This window comes from Schistocerca nitens, chromosome 4 (assembly GCF_023898315.1).
Source record: "Schistocerca nitens isolate TAMUIC-IGC-003100 chromosome 4, iqSchNite1.1, whole genome shotgun sequence".
NCBI classification, from domain to species: domain Eukaryota; kingdom Metazoa; phylum Arthropoda; class Insecta; order Orthoptera; family Acrididae; genus Schistocerca; species Schistocerca nitens.
This window is the reverse complement of record NC_064617.1, coordinates 134,333,491-134,351,024: the sequence shown is the minus strand read 5'-3', so window position 1 is coordinate 134,351,024 and position 17,534 is coordinate 134,333,491. Positions and strand designations below refer to the sequence as shown.

The 17,534-nt window shown below is 40.1% G+C and overlaps 1 protein-coding gene across 1 annotated transcript in view; it reads right to left on the bottom strand.

Annotated features, from left to right (window-relative positions):
* Positions 1–241: 241 nt before the first annotated feature.
* Positions 242–17,534, bottom strand: part of LOC126251684 (uncharacterized) — a 404,158-nt gene continuing 386,865 nt past the window's right edge. The window contains exon 11 of the mRNA XM_049952271.1: positions 242–485. Coding sequence (XP_049808228.1) covers positions 352–485 — 134 coding nt within the window. The 3' untranslated portion in view covers positions 242–351. The remainder of the gene's footprint in view (positions 486–17,534) is intronic.

Here is a 17,534-nt window from a genome sequence, read left to right as displayed (position 1 = left end):
ACAGATGTAACAGTGCTGTTGGCAATATTTTGCTTGTCATACCACTCTTTACAAAAACTTCTGGAACTGTAAAATGGTTTTGGAAGGTGATCCACGGCTTAAGTAACACAGTTTTCTTTACCATATTGTTCTATTCAGCATTTTTCTCAGGATGTCACTTTCTATTATAAGGAAATTGTGGTTGAGATTTTTATTTTTATGTCTTTATTTTCATTTGTTCTTTACTTAGTCATGGACAGTACTTAGTGTGCCTTTCACTGTTTATGGCACTAGAGAACATATTTTCTTGAAACAATGACATACACTCTCACAGTAAATTTAACAGAATTTCATTGCTGTATAAGTATGGCTTTAGAAATCAACATTAGTCAAAATATTGACTTTATTTCCACCTGAAGCCATTAGCTTCCATGCTTTATGCACAGTCTTGCTTGGTGTTGATGATAGACAAATTCTTTCATCACCCTCAAAAGAACTGTAATAACCTGAAAGTTAGATTGTTGTTAGTTTCCCAATATTTGGATGCAGATCTTCTACAAAGTTTATATAAAAATGATATGATTCAAAAAACTTAATGTAACAATCCATACTTATTCGTAAAGTAAAAGCCGAGTTGTAAATAAAGGAAGAGGTTTTATTTACCAGGATAAAAAGCAGAGCAGTGTGCTCAATATTTATGTGTAATTTTGGTAGACCTGTTGGACCTATGTGCTTGTAAATTACCTATTACTATTACCTATTGATTTCAGCTTTCAGGATTAGAGAACAGAAACACGCAAAAAATAAACTTGATTTCTAACAGAAGTTCCATCGTCAGAAGCCATAAAGTGCAGAATGATTCAGAATGAATGGGGCAAAAAGAAATTATTCCTGTGACTATAGTAATGACTGTATTTCAGACTAAATGAGTACCTGGCATTGCCCTGGCATGTATTTCTTTCAGTTCTATTAGTCCATCTCCTCCATACAACATGAATGGCACATCATTTGATACAGCACGACTGACCCAGCACTGTGGAAGAGATTCATTGGGGTGACCAAGTACAATGTTGTGCCAAAGTGGTGGGGCTCCATTCTACTCTGAAATGAAGAGGAGTACCTCTTCTGTCAACTGAGGCAACAACTGGAATGAAAGCATATCAGGATAGATCATGCCTATGATGATGGTAGATTCTGTGAAGAAGAAAGGATCAACGACAATGGTTGGTACAGAACAGAAAACATTAAGTTTTTGAAAATCATGTACATGTTCCAGAGAGGCATGCAAGTTTAGTGTACCCCATATTCCCAAATTATGCTTATTCACTTTGCCACTTAACTGAAATGTTATTTCATTAGAGAATCCAAGCCTGTCTGTAAAACCATCTTTGTTTGAAACTCTATGCATAATTGTCTATGTTTTGGTTCATCAGATAGTTTTAGTGCTTGTGACATTTGAGTTCTGTAAGTCTTGAACTGCATATGCTTGCGCAAAATATGTCACACTGTTGACTTCAATACATTTACTTTTGTCTGCTGCCGTGATGCGATTTTCTGGGGCTTCTTTCATACATTGTACAAATGTTTTCCACCACTTCATTGTAGAGAGATGGCTGTTCTGTGGCTTTGTTCTTGCATATGCATCCTGTCTCCTCTAACTGCATTGCCCCTGTGGCAATGTCATGATACTGTTGTACCACTTCACCAAACTTGGTCCCAAAATGTCCGAACAGTGATTATTGATGGTGTTTTTGTGTACTCTACGATAAAATGCACCTTTTCTATTGCAGATGCTGCCATTTTGAATGCTAACACCACCAATGAACAATGGCAGCTTAATGACAACTCTTCATTTTCATTATTGCCAACCTAAAGTGTGAGAGTTAACCTTTCAGTCTATATGTCTATTTCTGAAATGAAGTCATTACTGTAGTCACAGGAATACTTTCATTTTGTCTCATTAATTTTGAATCACCGTGTATAAGACGAAAAGGAAGATTTCCAGAAAGATAAAAGAAATGACAAAGGATAGCTACCAGCTCAAGAGAAACATGGATACAAGAGGAAATTAAATCAAACCATGAACTCTGTTCTCTGCTGTTGAGTACTTTTTTTATTAAACAGTTTCTTCTGAGCTTCACCTCTTTCATTCCAAATGAGTTCTCTAACTCAATATTATTATTTAATCAAATAAGCCACTATTGTGCATAGATTGAAAGAAATAGCTACTGCTAAAAGGTATACTGACAAATAATTATCATTAATGATCATATACACTTGTCAGCAGCTGTACTGGAGATGGCTGCTGTGCTGAAGAGAGAGAGAGTGCTCTGTAGCAATGGCAGAAATACTGGGATGCCTTCAAACATTGTACTCATCTTTTGCATTGACAGTTAAGGACAAGACAGACAGAAGCAGGGCATTTGAACATGGCCAAATCTTGGACTTGGGCACCCATCTCAGAGGCACATGCAGACATCAGGCTTCACATCCTGACAAGGATTTACCACTTGTACCTCAGTTTGTCACACTTTAGAACTGACTTAATCAGCTTTAACATGGGCTCTGTACTGCAGAGCAACTTGATGATTTTTTACTTCAACAGATCATTCTCAGAGGTGAAAGAAGCAGTGAGTGACAAAAAAACAAAATTGCAAGTACTGGGGATCACAACACAGACATTTGGATTTGAAGCCTGGCACTTAACCACTGAGTCACCAAGTCACATTGCTTGCCTTTATATAAATTAATATATATCGAGATTAAAATGCAATACTATTCTCAGAGAAAATACTGCACTATGTGACACACAAAGTGTATCACAACACACAGTGTGAGAGTATGTTTCTTTTTAGTCACATGAAAGTGACCACATTTATTTATTGATAACCATTTGGGGTGCCCTGGTGCCTCCCTCTATATCTGCTAGTCAACTCTGCTCTGGCCAAATGTCCATTTTCTCAAGCCCCTACTCGACATGCTCATCACCTCCTACAGTACTACTGGAGATAACCAGAGGCATTGCACTATTTGGAAAAACACACACTCACCAGTTGAACCAAGCCATTGCTACATTCTATTTGCTATGATTTCTATGTTTCATGGTGTCCATGTCAAAATGGTTTTCTGTGTGCTTACAGTTAAGTTAGATGCTAGTAATTAAATTGCTCATGAGTATACATTGTGTAAGTTTCCTTAAAAGGCCATAAACAGGCATTTGCTTCCAATATGAGAGCAAACAAATGTCTACCCATTTATCATATGGTTCTCAAATCATGATCTGCAGCTAGTGAGATGAACAATGCTATTGCCACACAGTTCTGTAGTTAGTGGCTCCACAACAAAAGATTTTAAAAATAATTTACAAATTTTGCTGCGGTTGAAACTGGTAGAAAATTAAATCTCAGTTTCAAATTTAATGTGCTGCTACAAAGAAATGAGATTATTTGTTGCGGTGTCTTAGTGTATGACTGTTTTCAGTGATGAAACATGTCCTCACAGTGACTGAAATTGTCCTTAATTTGAAGGAAACTACCACTAAAATGGAGACATTCAGAGTATCAGTCTCCTTTTGTTTTTGTCAGACCCCTTACATGAGGTTTTTTCTCATAGTTCAGACATTCTTTTATGGTAAACTACTTGCCCTCTTACACTGAGTTTTAACTAAGTCTGTCACAGTGCAAGGACAGTTCAAGGTTGAAAAGCAGTTGTGCACTGATATGCCATAAAAATAGCTTCTTAGTAATGTGAGCAACTTCATTTGCCAAACGTTATCACGGATACGTTCAAAACAAGTTTCTCATTAACTGAAAATGGCTTACACAGTGAAGTATAAAGGACAAAACAGTGATGAGGCCTACAGGTGCAAGAAGAAAGAATACACTATGATAAGAGAAGCAAAAAATAGCAGCTAAAAAAATTGAAATAAAAACTGCTACTAACATCTCTAAAACAATTTGGAATTACATAAATGAGTAAAGAAAAGAGTCACACATCTTAAAATATAGAAGTATACAAGGGTTATTCAAAATTAAGGAATGATTGGTCGCAAAATTGAAAGTGCAGTGAAAGTCCAATGATGCTTTTGATGCTTTGCACAGATGTGTTTGGCAGTGTGTCTAGTATGCCCATGGATAGTGTCATGTTGCTCTTCTTAGTTTTGAGTGCACAGTGAGCATGTAAAGACACCTAGAAAATAGTGTCTCCCACCAAACTGGGCTAGACACCTTGCAAAGCCTCTGCCATCCCTGATAAATTGAGTAATGAAGGAAGGACAATCACAACTGTTCTGTCTAAAATAATAGAAGCAGTGATTAAAGATAAAATTATAAATTTTATAGAGAGCCAAAACATCTTTATCAAAACACAGCATGGGTTTAGAAAGGGAAGAGCTAGTAAGACTGCAGTATCAAACTTCTTAACACCATCACTGAGACCCTGGATCATCAAAGGAAAGTATTTAGTGTTTACTTAGATCTTTCGAAAGCTTTCAGTTGTGTTGATGAAATTCTTCTATGGGTAATGGACTGTTATGGTATAAGAGGAAAAGCTGCGGCTACTATAAAAACCTTTGTTGAAAACAGGCAACAATTTGTTGAAATAAAACATAAATCTGGAAATACAGAGAAAAATGTTGTTTCTGATTTTCTGCAGGTAAAATATGGTGTAGATCATGCTTCAGTATTAGGCAAGCAAAGTGTATCTGTGTATTGGGGATCTCCACTCAAACCCTTGGATTGATTTCACCCAAATTCGTCTCACAAACAACAGGCATTGCATGTATCAGCACTGTGGCATTTATAATCTTCTAGCACCAATAGTAGCAGAGATATGGGCAAAAATGTGTTTGGAATACACGCTATCCTGCACAACAGGCATGTTGTGTGGAAACAGTATCAGCTTGGCAGATCAATCTCTTTTGCAGGGTAGCCTACATATCAGAGACAAGAATCAGTTTTCCAGGCCCTGACATGTAGGTTGACCTGCATGTCAGGTGTGTTGTGTTGGGAGTAGTATTGGCCTGTTTTATCAACCTGCTTTACATGGCAACCTATACCTCAGACCCCTGATATGTAGCCTGCCCTCCATGGCAGGCATATTTTGGGAGTAGTATTAGCATGGTTTATTGAACGGTACTGATGGGGCTACACATGCCCCTGAGCACAGTTGGGGAGATGCTGAGATGGACAGAGTGAGGGGGAGGAGGAGGAGATGCATGAGGCAGGTGGAAGGTGTAGAGGGGTAGTGGGCAAGTGGGAAAGGAAGAGGAGGAGGTGGTGATGGAAAGAGAAAATGGGAGGAGGATATGGTCAGAGGATGGGGCAAGAAGTTATAGTCAGAGAGAGGGGGTGAAGGAAATGGACAAAGAGAGGGGGAGGAGGAAGTGAACAGAGAGAAATAGGAAAAGGGGGACACAGTGAGAGGTGAGGAGAAGGTATGTTCAACATACTATACTGCACAACAGGCATGTTGTGTGGGAACAGTATCGGCTTGCCAAATCAACCTCCTTTGCAGGACAGTTGACATGTCAGAGGCAAGAACCAGTTTTCCGGACCAGAAGTGCTGAACACATATGTGGACGAAGGCACAACGAAAAGTCTAGTCTTGTATGTAAATGATATACCCAGTGCAGTAAATGAAAAAATAATTATGTATGCTGATGATATGACTTTTACCAGTATGCAGTGACTCGGTGACCAATTTGTAAAAGAGAGCTAGTGAGAACATGTAAATAGCAGAATGGAATTTCAAAGAAAATAATTTACTGATTAACAGGAAGGAAACATTTTGTACCAAATTTGAAACAAATGGAGCAAATAGCTGAGATGATTTTATTATAACCAATGGGGAAAGCAGATTTGGAATAATTGGATTGTAATGGGTTTCTTAGGGATAAAGGTGGACAAATTTTTAACAAGTGATAACCACAATGACAAAATAAGAACAAATATATTCTTAATGAAAAAAAAAATGCTAAAAATTATGAGGCATGTTCAATACATAAATGCAACAATTCTTTTTTTATTTTTTTGAAAGCAGGTTGTTTTTATTCAGGATCCAATATACCACATTATTCCCCACTCTTTTGGCTACAAAACCCTATTTTCTACAAAATTGCTGTTCAATGCAGCAGCCTTACACCACCTTACTGAGAGGGCCTGTATGCCCTTATGGCACCACTCTAATGGTCGATGTCAGAACCAACGTCTTGCTGCATCAATAACCTCCCCATCATCGATGTACTGCTTCCCTCAGAAGGCATCCTTCATTGGACCACACAGATGGAAGTCAGAAGGTGCGAGATCTAGACTGTAGGGTGGATGAGGAAGAACAGTCGAATGAAGATTTGGGAGTTCCTCTTGGATGCACAGACTTGTGAGGTCTTGCATTGTCATGGAGAAGTAGAAGTTCGTTTGCATTTTTGCAGCGACGAATTCACTGAAGTTGTGTCAGTTGTTGTGCCATGAGGGGGGGGATATCACGCAAAATAACACCTTTAGAGTCCCAGAAGACTGTCACCATGACTTTACTGGCTGAAGGTGAGGCTTTGAACTTTTCCTTTGGTGGAGAGGTGATGTGGCACCACTCCATGGATTGCAGTTTTGTTCCGGTTCGAAGTGATGAAACTATGGTTCATAAGCACTACCAACAGAGATCTCCAATGGAGCAGCGAAGTCTTTGATTATGATTTGTCGATCACCTTGAATGAGAGTGTCCACTGGTTCCAACATTGCAGGAGTCACAGCTTTATGCTGCTGGCCAGCACGTGGGAGATTGGACAGGTTTGTGCGATCTTGTTTCGGTGACGACAGATTCCTCACCTAGTGACTCACGATACTTTCGTTCACTGCCAGGTTTCCATACATATTCTGCAATCACCTATGAATATGCTTGGTTTCCAGCTGAAAGAAAGTCAGTGATGGCTCTCTGCTTGAAATGCTCCTCTGTCACAGATGCCATTTTGAAGGATATGTATAGCATACCTATCGGAACTTCAAGAAACTATAAGGGCTGAAGCAGGAATATTCCACAATGTCCCACAGCAAATTCCACATTTTTTCAACTGAAAGAGGCCGAGAAAAAAAAAAATAAAATGTTTTGCATTACTTACTGAATACCCTTCACAGTAAGGACTTATCTTCCCACATGTACTGTACTGTATACCAATATGGGGAGTAGCATTCAAAGAATTTTAAAACTTCAAAAGAAAGCCATCAGATGTATAGCAAAATGAACTCCAAAGGAATCCTGCAAAAACAAATTCAAGGAATTTTAAATATTAATTGTACCAAGTTTGTACATACATGAGACAATACTTGTAATGGTAAATTGTTCAGCACCTCTAAACCGAGATTTCCATGACCACAACACAAGAAAATTACTATATCTGCAGCAAAAATTCAAAATGATAAATAGGAACCCTACATATGGAGGAAGCTTATTTTGTAACAGACTGCCACTTATCGTAAAGAGCATAAAGGAAAAGAGCACCCGCCCGCATCTCGTGGTCGTGCGGTAGCGTTCTCGCTTCCCACGCCCGGGTTCGATTCCCGGCGGGGTCAGGGATTTTCTCTGCCTCGTGATGGCTGGGTGTTGTGTGATGTCCTTAGGTTAGTTAGGTTTAAGTAGTTCTAAGTTCTAGGGGACTGATGACCATAGCTGTTAAGTCCCATAGTGCTCAGAAAAAAAAAGAGCACCTTCAAAAGAAAAATGAAGGAACGTCTCATCTCTTGACATTGGTATAAAGTGAAGAAAATCCCTAGGACAAAAGTAAAACACTTCCTTTTTCACGTTGATACAAATTTCTTGAAAGAAGGAAAATGGAAAACAAAGTAAAGTGTTGAAAACACAGAATAGAACATACAGACTAAGTGTATTGGTGAAAATATGCATTAAATGAGTTTTCACTGTGTGTAAATGTCTAAATATTTTCTGCTGTATGGCTAACACACATGAGATAAAAAAAATTAGTTTTTTTGTTGTATAAATATATGACAAAAACATATAACTTCATAGGCTTTTCTAATGCATAAAAAAGAACTTTTGCATAAATTAATGCAAGCCATTAGATTTCTCATCACTGTGTATTACTACAAATTATCTGTTAACATGATTATTACAAGAATAATAGCATTTATGCATTAGTGACAAATTTCTAAGATATCTGTATAATTTATATAAAAGTGGCAACAGGAAATTTCTAATATCATTGCAAAATATGATCTATGGACAAAAAATAAACTAAACAAACAAAACAGAAATTACATTAAACTGGTAGGTTTGATCAGCACACAAGTATTATGGAGATGCTTCATGAACTCATATGAGAATCCCTGGAGGGAAGACAATGCTCATGCTCTTTTTGTGAACCAGTATCGCAGAAATTTAGAGAAACGGCATTTGAGGTCGACTGCAGATCGATTCTACTGCTGCCAAAGTACATTTTGCGTAAGGACTGTGAAGATAAGATGGGAGGAGTTAGGGCTTGTATAGAGTCTTACAGACAGTCATTTTCCCCTTGCTCTGTCTGTGAGTGCAAGAGGGTAGAAAGGCAACTAGTAGTGGTACCTTGTATCTTCCAACATGCACCATATGGTGGCTTACTGAGTAGGTGTGTATATGTAGATCAGAGTTTCTTGACAACAGTAGAAAGGAAATATATGGGCAAGCAAGAACAAGTAAAAATACTGCTTCAGTTGCATACTACAAAATTATTAGTGTGTGTCAAACAAAGTAATTTAAAATGCCTAGACACATGCTCACTGTGTTAGAAATTAATAATTCAGATAACCGATTTAAATCTCTTTTCAATGTAATCAAACAACATACAAGACAACATGCCACAGAATACACTTAATTTGAATAACATGTATAAGCTGTACAACTGTGACTGTGGAAAGACAGGCCAAAAAACAAGAGACAACACGGGTTACAATTCACCACATAGCGGAGATACTGAGTTACAAATAGGCAGATAGGCACAATAAAAAGTGTCTCAGAGAGTGAGCTTTCAGCCAACAAGGCCTTTGTCAAAAATAGCAAACACACACGCACGCGCGCGCGCGCGTGCGCGCGCACACACACACACAGAGTCTCTGACTGCCGGATTTTCCATTGATTGATATACAGGTTACAGATACGTTACTAACACATTGACTCCCATGAGGATGCAGGCAGACACTGCAGTGCCTTAGATCTGATGCTGTATGCTTCACTATGTTTTGTACAGTACATCTTTGGATGACACGCTCGTAATACAGTCACCATCTCGTGCTTCCTATTGACAAAACATATATTATGGATGAAAATGGCCTGTAAATGCAATCTTGGGTTGGTGATGTTTTATCAGTTTAGCTTTGGTCACAGTTCACAGTTGTGGCTGCTTACAGTTCTACTTGATGTAGATTTCATGCATTGCTTGAGACCAGTGTGAGAGATATCAGGTACAATGTCTTGTTCAATGTTCTCTAGGAACCAACAAAGATTGTCACACTCTTATGATTTAATATCAGGAAATATTGGGTTGGTTCATAAGTTTGTAGTATTTTTCCATTTAAGAAATGCAACATACACATAACAGAGACTTTAAGTCATCAATAATATATTATCCATCATTATTTATGACAGTCTGTCAACACTGGGGTACCTTTTTAATTCCATGGTCGTAGAAATCACGTGATTTTGAGGCAAAGAACTTGTCAAGCCATATTTGGTGCACATTTTCATCCAGAAAGGAAGTTCCTTCAATGTTGTTCGAAAGAGAGTGGAAAAGGTGAAAAATCTGAGAGTTCGAGATCAGCTGAGTAAAGTGGGCTTGGAATGATTTCCCAACCCAACTCCTGTACAATGTTTCTTGTCAGTCTAGCAGAATGCAGGTGGGCAATATCGTGGAATAGCATCATTTCACACAGTCTTCCTGGTCATTGTCCATGGATTTTGTCTGCTATTCATCTCAGTTTTTTGTAATAAATGTCAGCAGTGTTGGTTCACATTGAGGAAGCAATTTGTTGTACACCACACCTTTGCTTTTCCACCAGATGCACAGCATTTTTTGTTGATGCGCACAGGTCTTTGTAAGGGGAGTTGCTGCTTTGGTTGGGCTCAACCATTCCTTCTTTTTCCTTATGCGAGCATAAATACACCATATTTCACCACCAGTAACAATCCAGGATAGGAATGGTCAATGTTGTTCATGAGCCAATGATGATGAGCAAGCAGAGATGCACATATGACCACCCATTGATTTTTGTGATTTTGGCTTAAATCACGTGGTACCTACACACCCATTTTTTAACATTCTCCACTGCAAGGGAATGTTGCACGGTGGTGGCATGATCACTTCTGCCAGTTCTCAAGTACATTGACATGAATCATTGTGGATTAACGCATTTAAACAATGTTTGTCAAACTCTGAAGGTCTTCATAAACAGAGAGACTCACTAATGTCAAAACCATCCTCCTTAAAATGCGAAAACTGTTTTTTTTCTGTGCTCTGTCCAATGGCATTGTCTCCATACATGGTGCAAATATTTCTGGTTGCCTTTGCTGCCATCAACTCAAACAGAAGAGCATGTCGGAAATGTTCAGACCTCCACTTGGCACTCCATTTTCTAGCGTCCACATCTCCATTCACTATCTCCAAATGGCAATATGTAAACTCAGATAGCAACAGTGAAGTACAAATAAAAAATGACAATTTATAAATAAACCCGTAGCAACTGGAATATTAACATGCAAAACAAAAACACAATGAACCAATGCACCAACCTAATACAAAGGGACACTGCCTGACAGTTACCTGAGAAAAAGATAATGAAATAGAAAAGTGCGAAATAAATGCTAGGAATGTTACTTAAAGTAACAAAATTTTTAAAAATGGCATCACACGGGTGCATTATGGATGGCTATGGGGTCAGTACAATGTTCTCCCAGCTGTTGCCGACTTTCAGATCATGGAGCCACTACTAGTCATTTAAGTAGCTCCTCAATTGACATCATAATGCTGAGTGAACCCACTTCCAGTCCTCCCATAACGAGAAATCCCTAGCTGTATCGGGAAATAAACCCAGCTGCTCCACATGAGTGTCCAATGCACTAATCACCCAGCTATGGAGATGCATAGAGCATTTCTTGAAGATTTCTGAAGTTTAAAGTTCTGAAGCAGGTCAAGAAGGTAGTCACATTCTGTGAATCCTGCAACAAATGTCTCTGTCCACCTTGTTTTTCTCAGATGCACTGACTGCCAAATAGCATCTGTGATTCTACTTGTGTACTCAGTAAGTTGTACATCGGATATGTGATTGTTTTCATGTATAGTTTACATAGTGTTTATAACTAATTTCTGTTTCTAATTCTCAATTGTAAGATAACTAATTGCAGCAGTCGGCATCATTGTGTGTGCTGAGTCCCCATGTTACACTGAGACTGACCTGTAAGAGACATATGTAAATAAGGATGGAGTAAATTAACTACATTTTATGTGATTTCCAAAACTCTTTTTGTTAAAGTGAACTGGCCTGGACTGGCAATGTGGTCACCAGCATCAAATGTTGAGCCCTGATGTGTCCGAATTTTCCCTGAATTATTATGATATGAAACTCTTACTAATTTGTCTTTCTTAATCCTCTAAAAAAATATGGTCTTACAAGAAATCACTGTGTTTTATAGTTAAATACTGAGAATTCCTTACAAAATAAGTACTTGTGTTGCTTGTTCGCTTTGTGGGAGGGGACCAAACAGCAAGGTCATCGGTCTCGTCAGATGAGGGAAGGATGGGGATGGAAATCGGCTGTGTCCTTTCAAAGAAATCATCCCAGCATTTGGCTGGAGTGATTTATGAAAATTACAGAAAACCTATATCACAATGGACAGACATTGGTTTGAACCATCAGCCTCCCAAATGCGAGTCCAATGTAGTAACCACTGCGCCATCTCACACAGTAAAAACAGTGTGTGTGTATCGGCAGTACCTTAAACAATGGAAAGTCCAGAGTGGAATAACAACAATATTATGAAAATTATAGATTACTACTGACCACACAGAAGAGATGCTGAGTCGCAGATAGGCACAAGAAAAATAATGCTATACATTAGCGTTTGGCCTAATGACCTTCATCTGGAGTAGAAAACACACTCTCATGCATACAAGCACAAGTCACACACAACCACTGTCTCTGGCCAGAAACATAGACACCTTAAAAAATTCATTTTCCAACAGAGAAAAGTAAATAGTATCATCACTTTGAAGAGAATAGTATCTGAAAATAGTGTAATATGCCATCATCTAAGTCAGTCAAGTAATAACACATACCATTCGTTCCAACAAAATCTTCAAATTTTATTTAATTTGTCACAAAGAGTAATTTATTGTTCCTTAGATAAAAAGCCACCTTTATATCATGGAAATGTTGTTAAATTTATGAAAAACAATTTCATTTGCTACAAATCACAATATTACAATAAGTAAACAATCTTTTACATGTGTCATATTCTGAATAATTCGATTTTTAATTCATGGTTAAGTAACATATCTGTTAAAACTATTTTAGGACTTAATCAAACAATGAAAAATCCAGGATGGAATGTAACAATACCAGAAAAGGAAAGTTGCTACTCACCATATAGCGGAGATGCTGAGTCCCGATAGGCACAATAAAAAGATTCACACAATTATAGCTTTCGGCCATTAAGGCCCTTGTCAGCAGTAGACACACATACACACAAGCACACACCCTCGCACAAACGCAACTAGCACACACGTCTGCAGTCTCAGAGAGCTGAAACCACACTGTGAGCAGCAGCACCTGTGCATGATGGCAGTGGCGACTGGGTGGGGGTAAGGAGGAGGCTGGTGCAGGGAGGGGGAGGGATAGTATGGTGGGAGTGGCGGACAGTGAAGTGAAGTGTTGCAGTTTAGATGGAGGGCAGGAGAGAAGGTGTGGAGGGGGGAGGGGGTAAGTAGTGGAAAGGAGAGAAATAAAAAGAAATTTAAAGACTGGGTGTGGCAGTGAAATGACGGCTGTGTAGTGCTGGAATGAGAACAGGGAGGGGGCTGGATGGGTGAGGACAGTGACTAATGAGGGTTGAGGCCAGGAGGGTTACAGGAACGTATGCAGGGAAAGTTCCCACCTGCGCAATTCAGAAAAGCTGTTGTTAGTGGGAAGATGCATATGACACAGGCTGTGAAGCAGTCATCGAGATGAGGGATATCATGTTTGGCAGCATGTTCAGCAACAGGGTGGTCCACTTCTTTTTTGACCACAGTTTGTCAGTGGCCATTCATGTGGACAGGCAGCTTGTTGGTTGTCATGCCTACATAGAATGCAGCACAGTGGTTGCAGCTTAGCTTGTAAATCACATGACTGGTTTCACAGGTAGCCCTGCCTTTGATGGGACAGGTGATGTTAGTGACCGGACTGGAGTAGGTGGTGGTAGGAGGATGTATGGGACAGGTCTTGCATCTAGGTCAATCACAGGGGTGTGAGCCATGGGGTAGTGGATTGGGAGCAGGGGTTGTGTAAGGGTGGACGAGTATATTGTGTAGGTTCGGTGGACGGCGGAATACCACGGTAGGAGGGGTGGGAAGGATAGGGGGTAGAACATTTCTTATTTCAGGGCACAATGAGAGGTAATCAAAACCCTGGCGGAGAATGTAATTCAGTTGCTCCAGTCCTGGATGGTACTGAGTTACAAGGCAAATACTCCTCTGTGGCCGGACTGTGGGACTTGGTGGGAGACTGGGAAGATAAGGTTGGAGATTTGTTTCTGTACAAGGATGGGAGGATAATTACGGTCAGTCAAGGCTTCAGTGAGACCCTTGGTATATTTAGAGAGGGACTGCTCATCACTGCAGATGCGATGACCATGAGTGGCTAGGCTGTACGTAAGGGACTTCTTGATACGAAACAGGTGGCAGCTGTCGAAGTGGAGGTATTGCTGGTGGTTAGTAGGTTTGATATGGATGGAGGTACTGTACTGATGTAGTCATCTCTGAGGTGGAGGTCAACATCTAGGAAGGTGGCTTGTTCGGTTGAGCAGGACCAGGTGAAGCAAATGGGGGAGAAGTTGTTGAGGTTCTGGAGGAATGTGAATAAGGTGTCCTCACCTTCAATCCAGATAGCAAAGATGTCATCAATGAATCTGAACCAGGTGAGGGGTTTAGGATTCTGGGTTTTTAGGAATGATTCCTCTAGATGGCCCATAAATAGGTTAGCATAGGATGGTGCCATGTGGGTGCCCATAGCCGTACCACGGAATTGTTTGTAGATAATGCCTTCAAAGGAGAAGTGATTGTGGGTGAAGATATAATTTGTCATGGAAATTAGGAAGGAAACTGTTGGTCTGGAATCCATAGTGCGTCTGGAAAGGTAGTGTTCGACAGCAGTAAGGCCATGGACATTAGGAATGTTTGTGTACAGGATCGTGGCATCAATGGTGACGAGCAGGGCACCGTGTGTTAAAGGGACGGGAACTGTGGAGAGTTGGTCGAGGAAATGACTTGGTCGAGGAAATGGTTAATATCTTTTGTATAGGAGCATAGGTTCCGGGTAATAGGTTGAAAGTGTTGGTCTATGAGAGCAGAGATTCTCTCAGTGGGGGCACAGTAACCAGCCACAATGGGGCGTGTGGTTGGGTTTATGGACTTTAGGAAGCATGTAGAAGGTGGGAGTGCGGGGAGTGGTAGGGGTAAGTAGAGAGATGGACTGTGGGGAGAGGTTCTGGGATGGGCCTAAGGATTTGAGTAGTGACTGGAGATCCTGCTGGATTGCTGGAATGGGATCATTGTGGCATGGTTTGTAGGTGGAAGTATTTGACAGCTGATGGAGTCCTTCTGCCACATAAGCCTTTCATTTCAAAACAAAGGTGGTGGAGCCTTTGTCTGCAGGTAGGATTATAAGATGAGGATCAGTTTTTAGATGGTGGACTGCCGTCATGTGACTTACAAGCTAAGCTGCAACCACTGTGCAGCATTCTATGGAGGCATGACAACCAACAATCTGTCTGTCTGCATGAATGGCCACCGACAAACTGTGGCCAAAAAACAAGTGGACCACCCTGTTGCTGCTGAACACGTTGCCAAACATGATATCCCTCATCTCAATAACTGCTTCACATCCTGTGTCATATGGATCATTCCCATCAACACCAGCTTTTCTGAATTGTGCAGGTGGGAACTTTCCCTACAATACATCATACATTCCTGTAACCCTCCTGGCCTCACCCCTCATTAGTCACTGTCCTCACCCATCCAGCCCCCTCCCTGTTCTCATCCCAGTACTACACAGTTGTCATTTCACCGCCACACCCAGTCTTTTAATTTCTTTTTATTTCTCTCCTTTCCGCTACTTACCCCCTCCCCCCTCCGCACCTTCTCTCCTGCCCTCCATCTAAACTGCAACACTTCACTTCACTGTCCGCCACTCCCACCAATCCATCCCTCCCCCTCCACACCCCAGCCTCCTCCTTACCCCCACCCAGCATTGGTGCTGCTGCTTGCAGTGTAGTTTCAGCTCTCTGAGACTGCAGACGTGTGTGCTAGTTGCGTTTGCACGAGTGTGTGTGTGTGTGTGTGTGTGTGTGTGTGTGTGTGTGTGTGTGCTTGTGTGTATGTGTGTCTACTGCTGACAAAGGCCTTAATGGCCAAAAGCTACAATTGTGTGAATCTTTTTATTGTGCCCATCGTGGTTCAGCATCTCTGCTATATGGTGAGTAGCAACTTTCCTTCTCTGGTATTATTATGAAGACTTAGTTGTTTCTACTCATAAAAACATACAATTTTATATAAACTGTCACTGATAAGAAAACCAGATGTTAACATAATAATTAGTATAACAATGAGGATTTCCCGAATATCACTAATATGTATTAGAGTGAAGCTCCTGTTTTGATTGCTACAGTACTGTTCATAGTTTGCATTGCTCCCTTTGCAGGCAGTTTGTACATCCTTTGTTCTTTGAAAATGTGAATTAGCACTCCTCTGTACATGCTTGCTTTATTTCAAGGATATCGTGGTGTGATTTTTAATGTTTCATGGAAGAATGTGATCTGCTGTTGTGACATTATATCATTTTTGAAGCTCATCTATGTGCAAACATGCAACTAACAGCTAACAAGATATGAGAGAAATACATCTAAAGTGTGAATCAATGTGTTGTGTCCTTTCTGCAAATAAAACATATCATACCACCTAATCAACAGATATCTACCCATGAATATCAGATGCACTAGATTAACATACAGACTGCTAGAAGAGTGTATTGATTCTCATTTCAGTGAAGGATTAATTTTCATATTTCAGTTTCGTTGGGGAGAGGGTTCAAACAATTGTTTTGCTCATCTTGTGTCTTACATCTTGGATGAGTTTTTTTGTGATAAGAAGGAGAAGAAACTGACAAGACATATCAAGAAAGGAAGGAGGCTTATAAATATGCTTTCAGAATGGTATGTGAACAGGGAGGCATTTCTCTATAGGATGTTGTCCTTGTCCTGCAGCACATACATTAGCACTGAGAAAGAAGTGATGCCTCACCAGAAAAAGAGATTGGCAGGACTTGTTAAAATAGCAAAAAGCTGATGATGAAATAATACCATTTTGTATTCTCAATGCACTATTAAAGCTTTTGATGGTATAAGTAAATGCTTTATTTGAAAATCTGAGGTTTTATTAAATTAACTCTGTAGCTAAACAGATTACTTGCTTCACACTTTATGCAAATAAAGCAGAAAGCTGCACTACATCATCCAAACACATACTGACAGAAAAAATCGCATCACCAAGAGCGAGGTGTGTGACATAAACAAAAGTTCGTAGGCATGTTTCTACATTTGAACAGAGATATCTATTCAAATTTTGGACCACTGACATAAGAGTGAAGCCAGTAGTTCCACTATGAGGATACAAATCAGGTTTGCTTTAAATGCATACTGTACCAGTCATGATTGTTAGTTACTTTCAAAATTGGATGTGGTGAGTTGATGTTAGTCAAGAATGCCTTTAAGGTGACAAAGATGGCACTATAAACACTTCATTGAGTGTGAACAAGGTCATGTAATAGGGATATGAGAAGCTGGATGTTCCTGCTGTGATATTGGAGAAAGGCTTGGTAGGAATGTAGCCACTGTGGTGGTAGTCACGTGAATGTACAGTTGCTCTGGATGACCAAGTGGCACTATAAAGAGGGAAGACCATCATGTTTGGTGCATGGCTCTGGTGCATCGTACTGCATCTGCGGCAGTAATTTGATCAGCAGTTGGCACCCCAGTGATACAACAAACTGTTACTAATTGGTCACTTCAAGGACAGCTCCAAGCCATTTGCCCTGTAGTGTGCATTCCACTGACTCCAAACCACCACCATTTGCGACTTCAATGGCATCAAACGAGAGCTCACTGGAGGGGATGTTGAAGGTCTGTTGTGTTCTCTGATGAAATCAGGTTCTGCTTTGGTGCAAATGATGGCTGTATTTTGGTTAGAAGGAGGCCAGTTTAGAGCCTGCAATCAACCTGTCTGCATACTAGACATAGTGGATCTACACCTGGAATTATCGTCTTGGGTG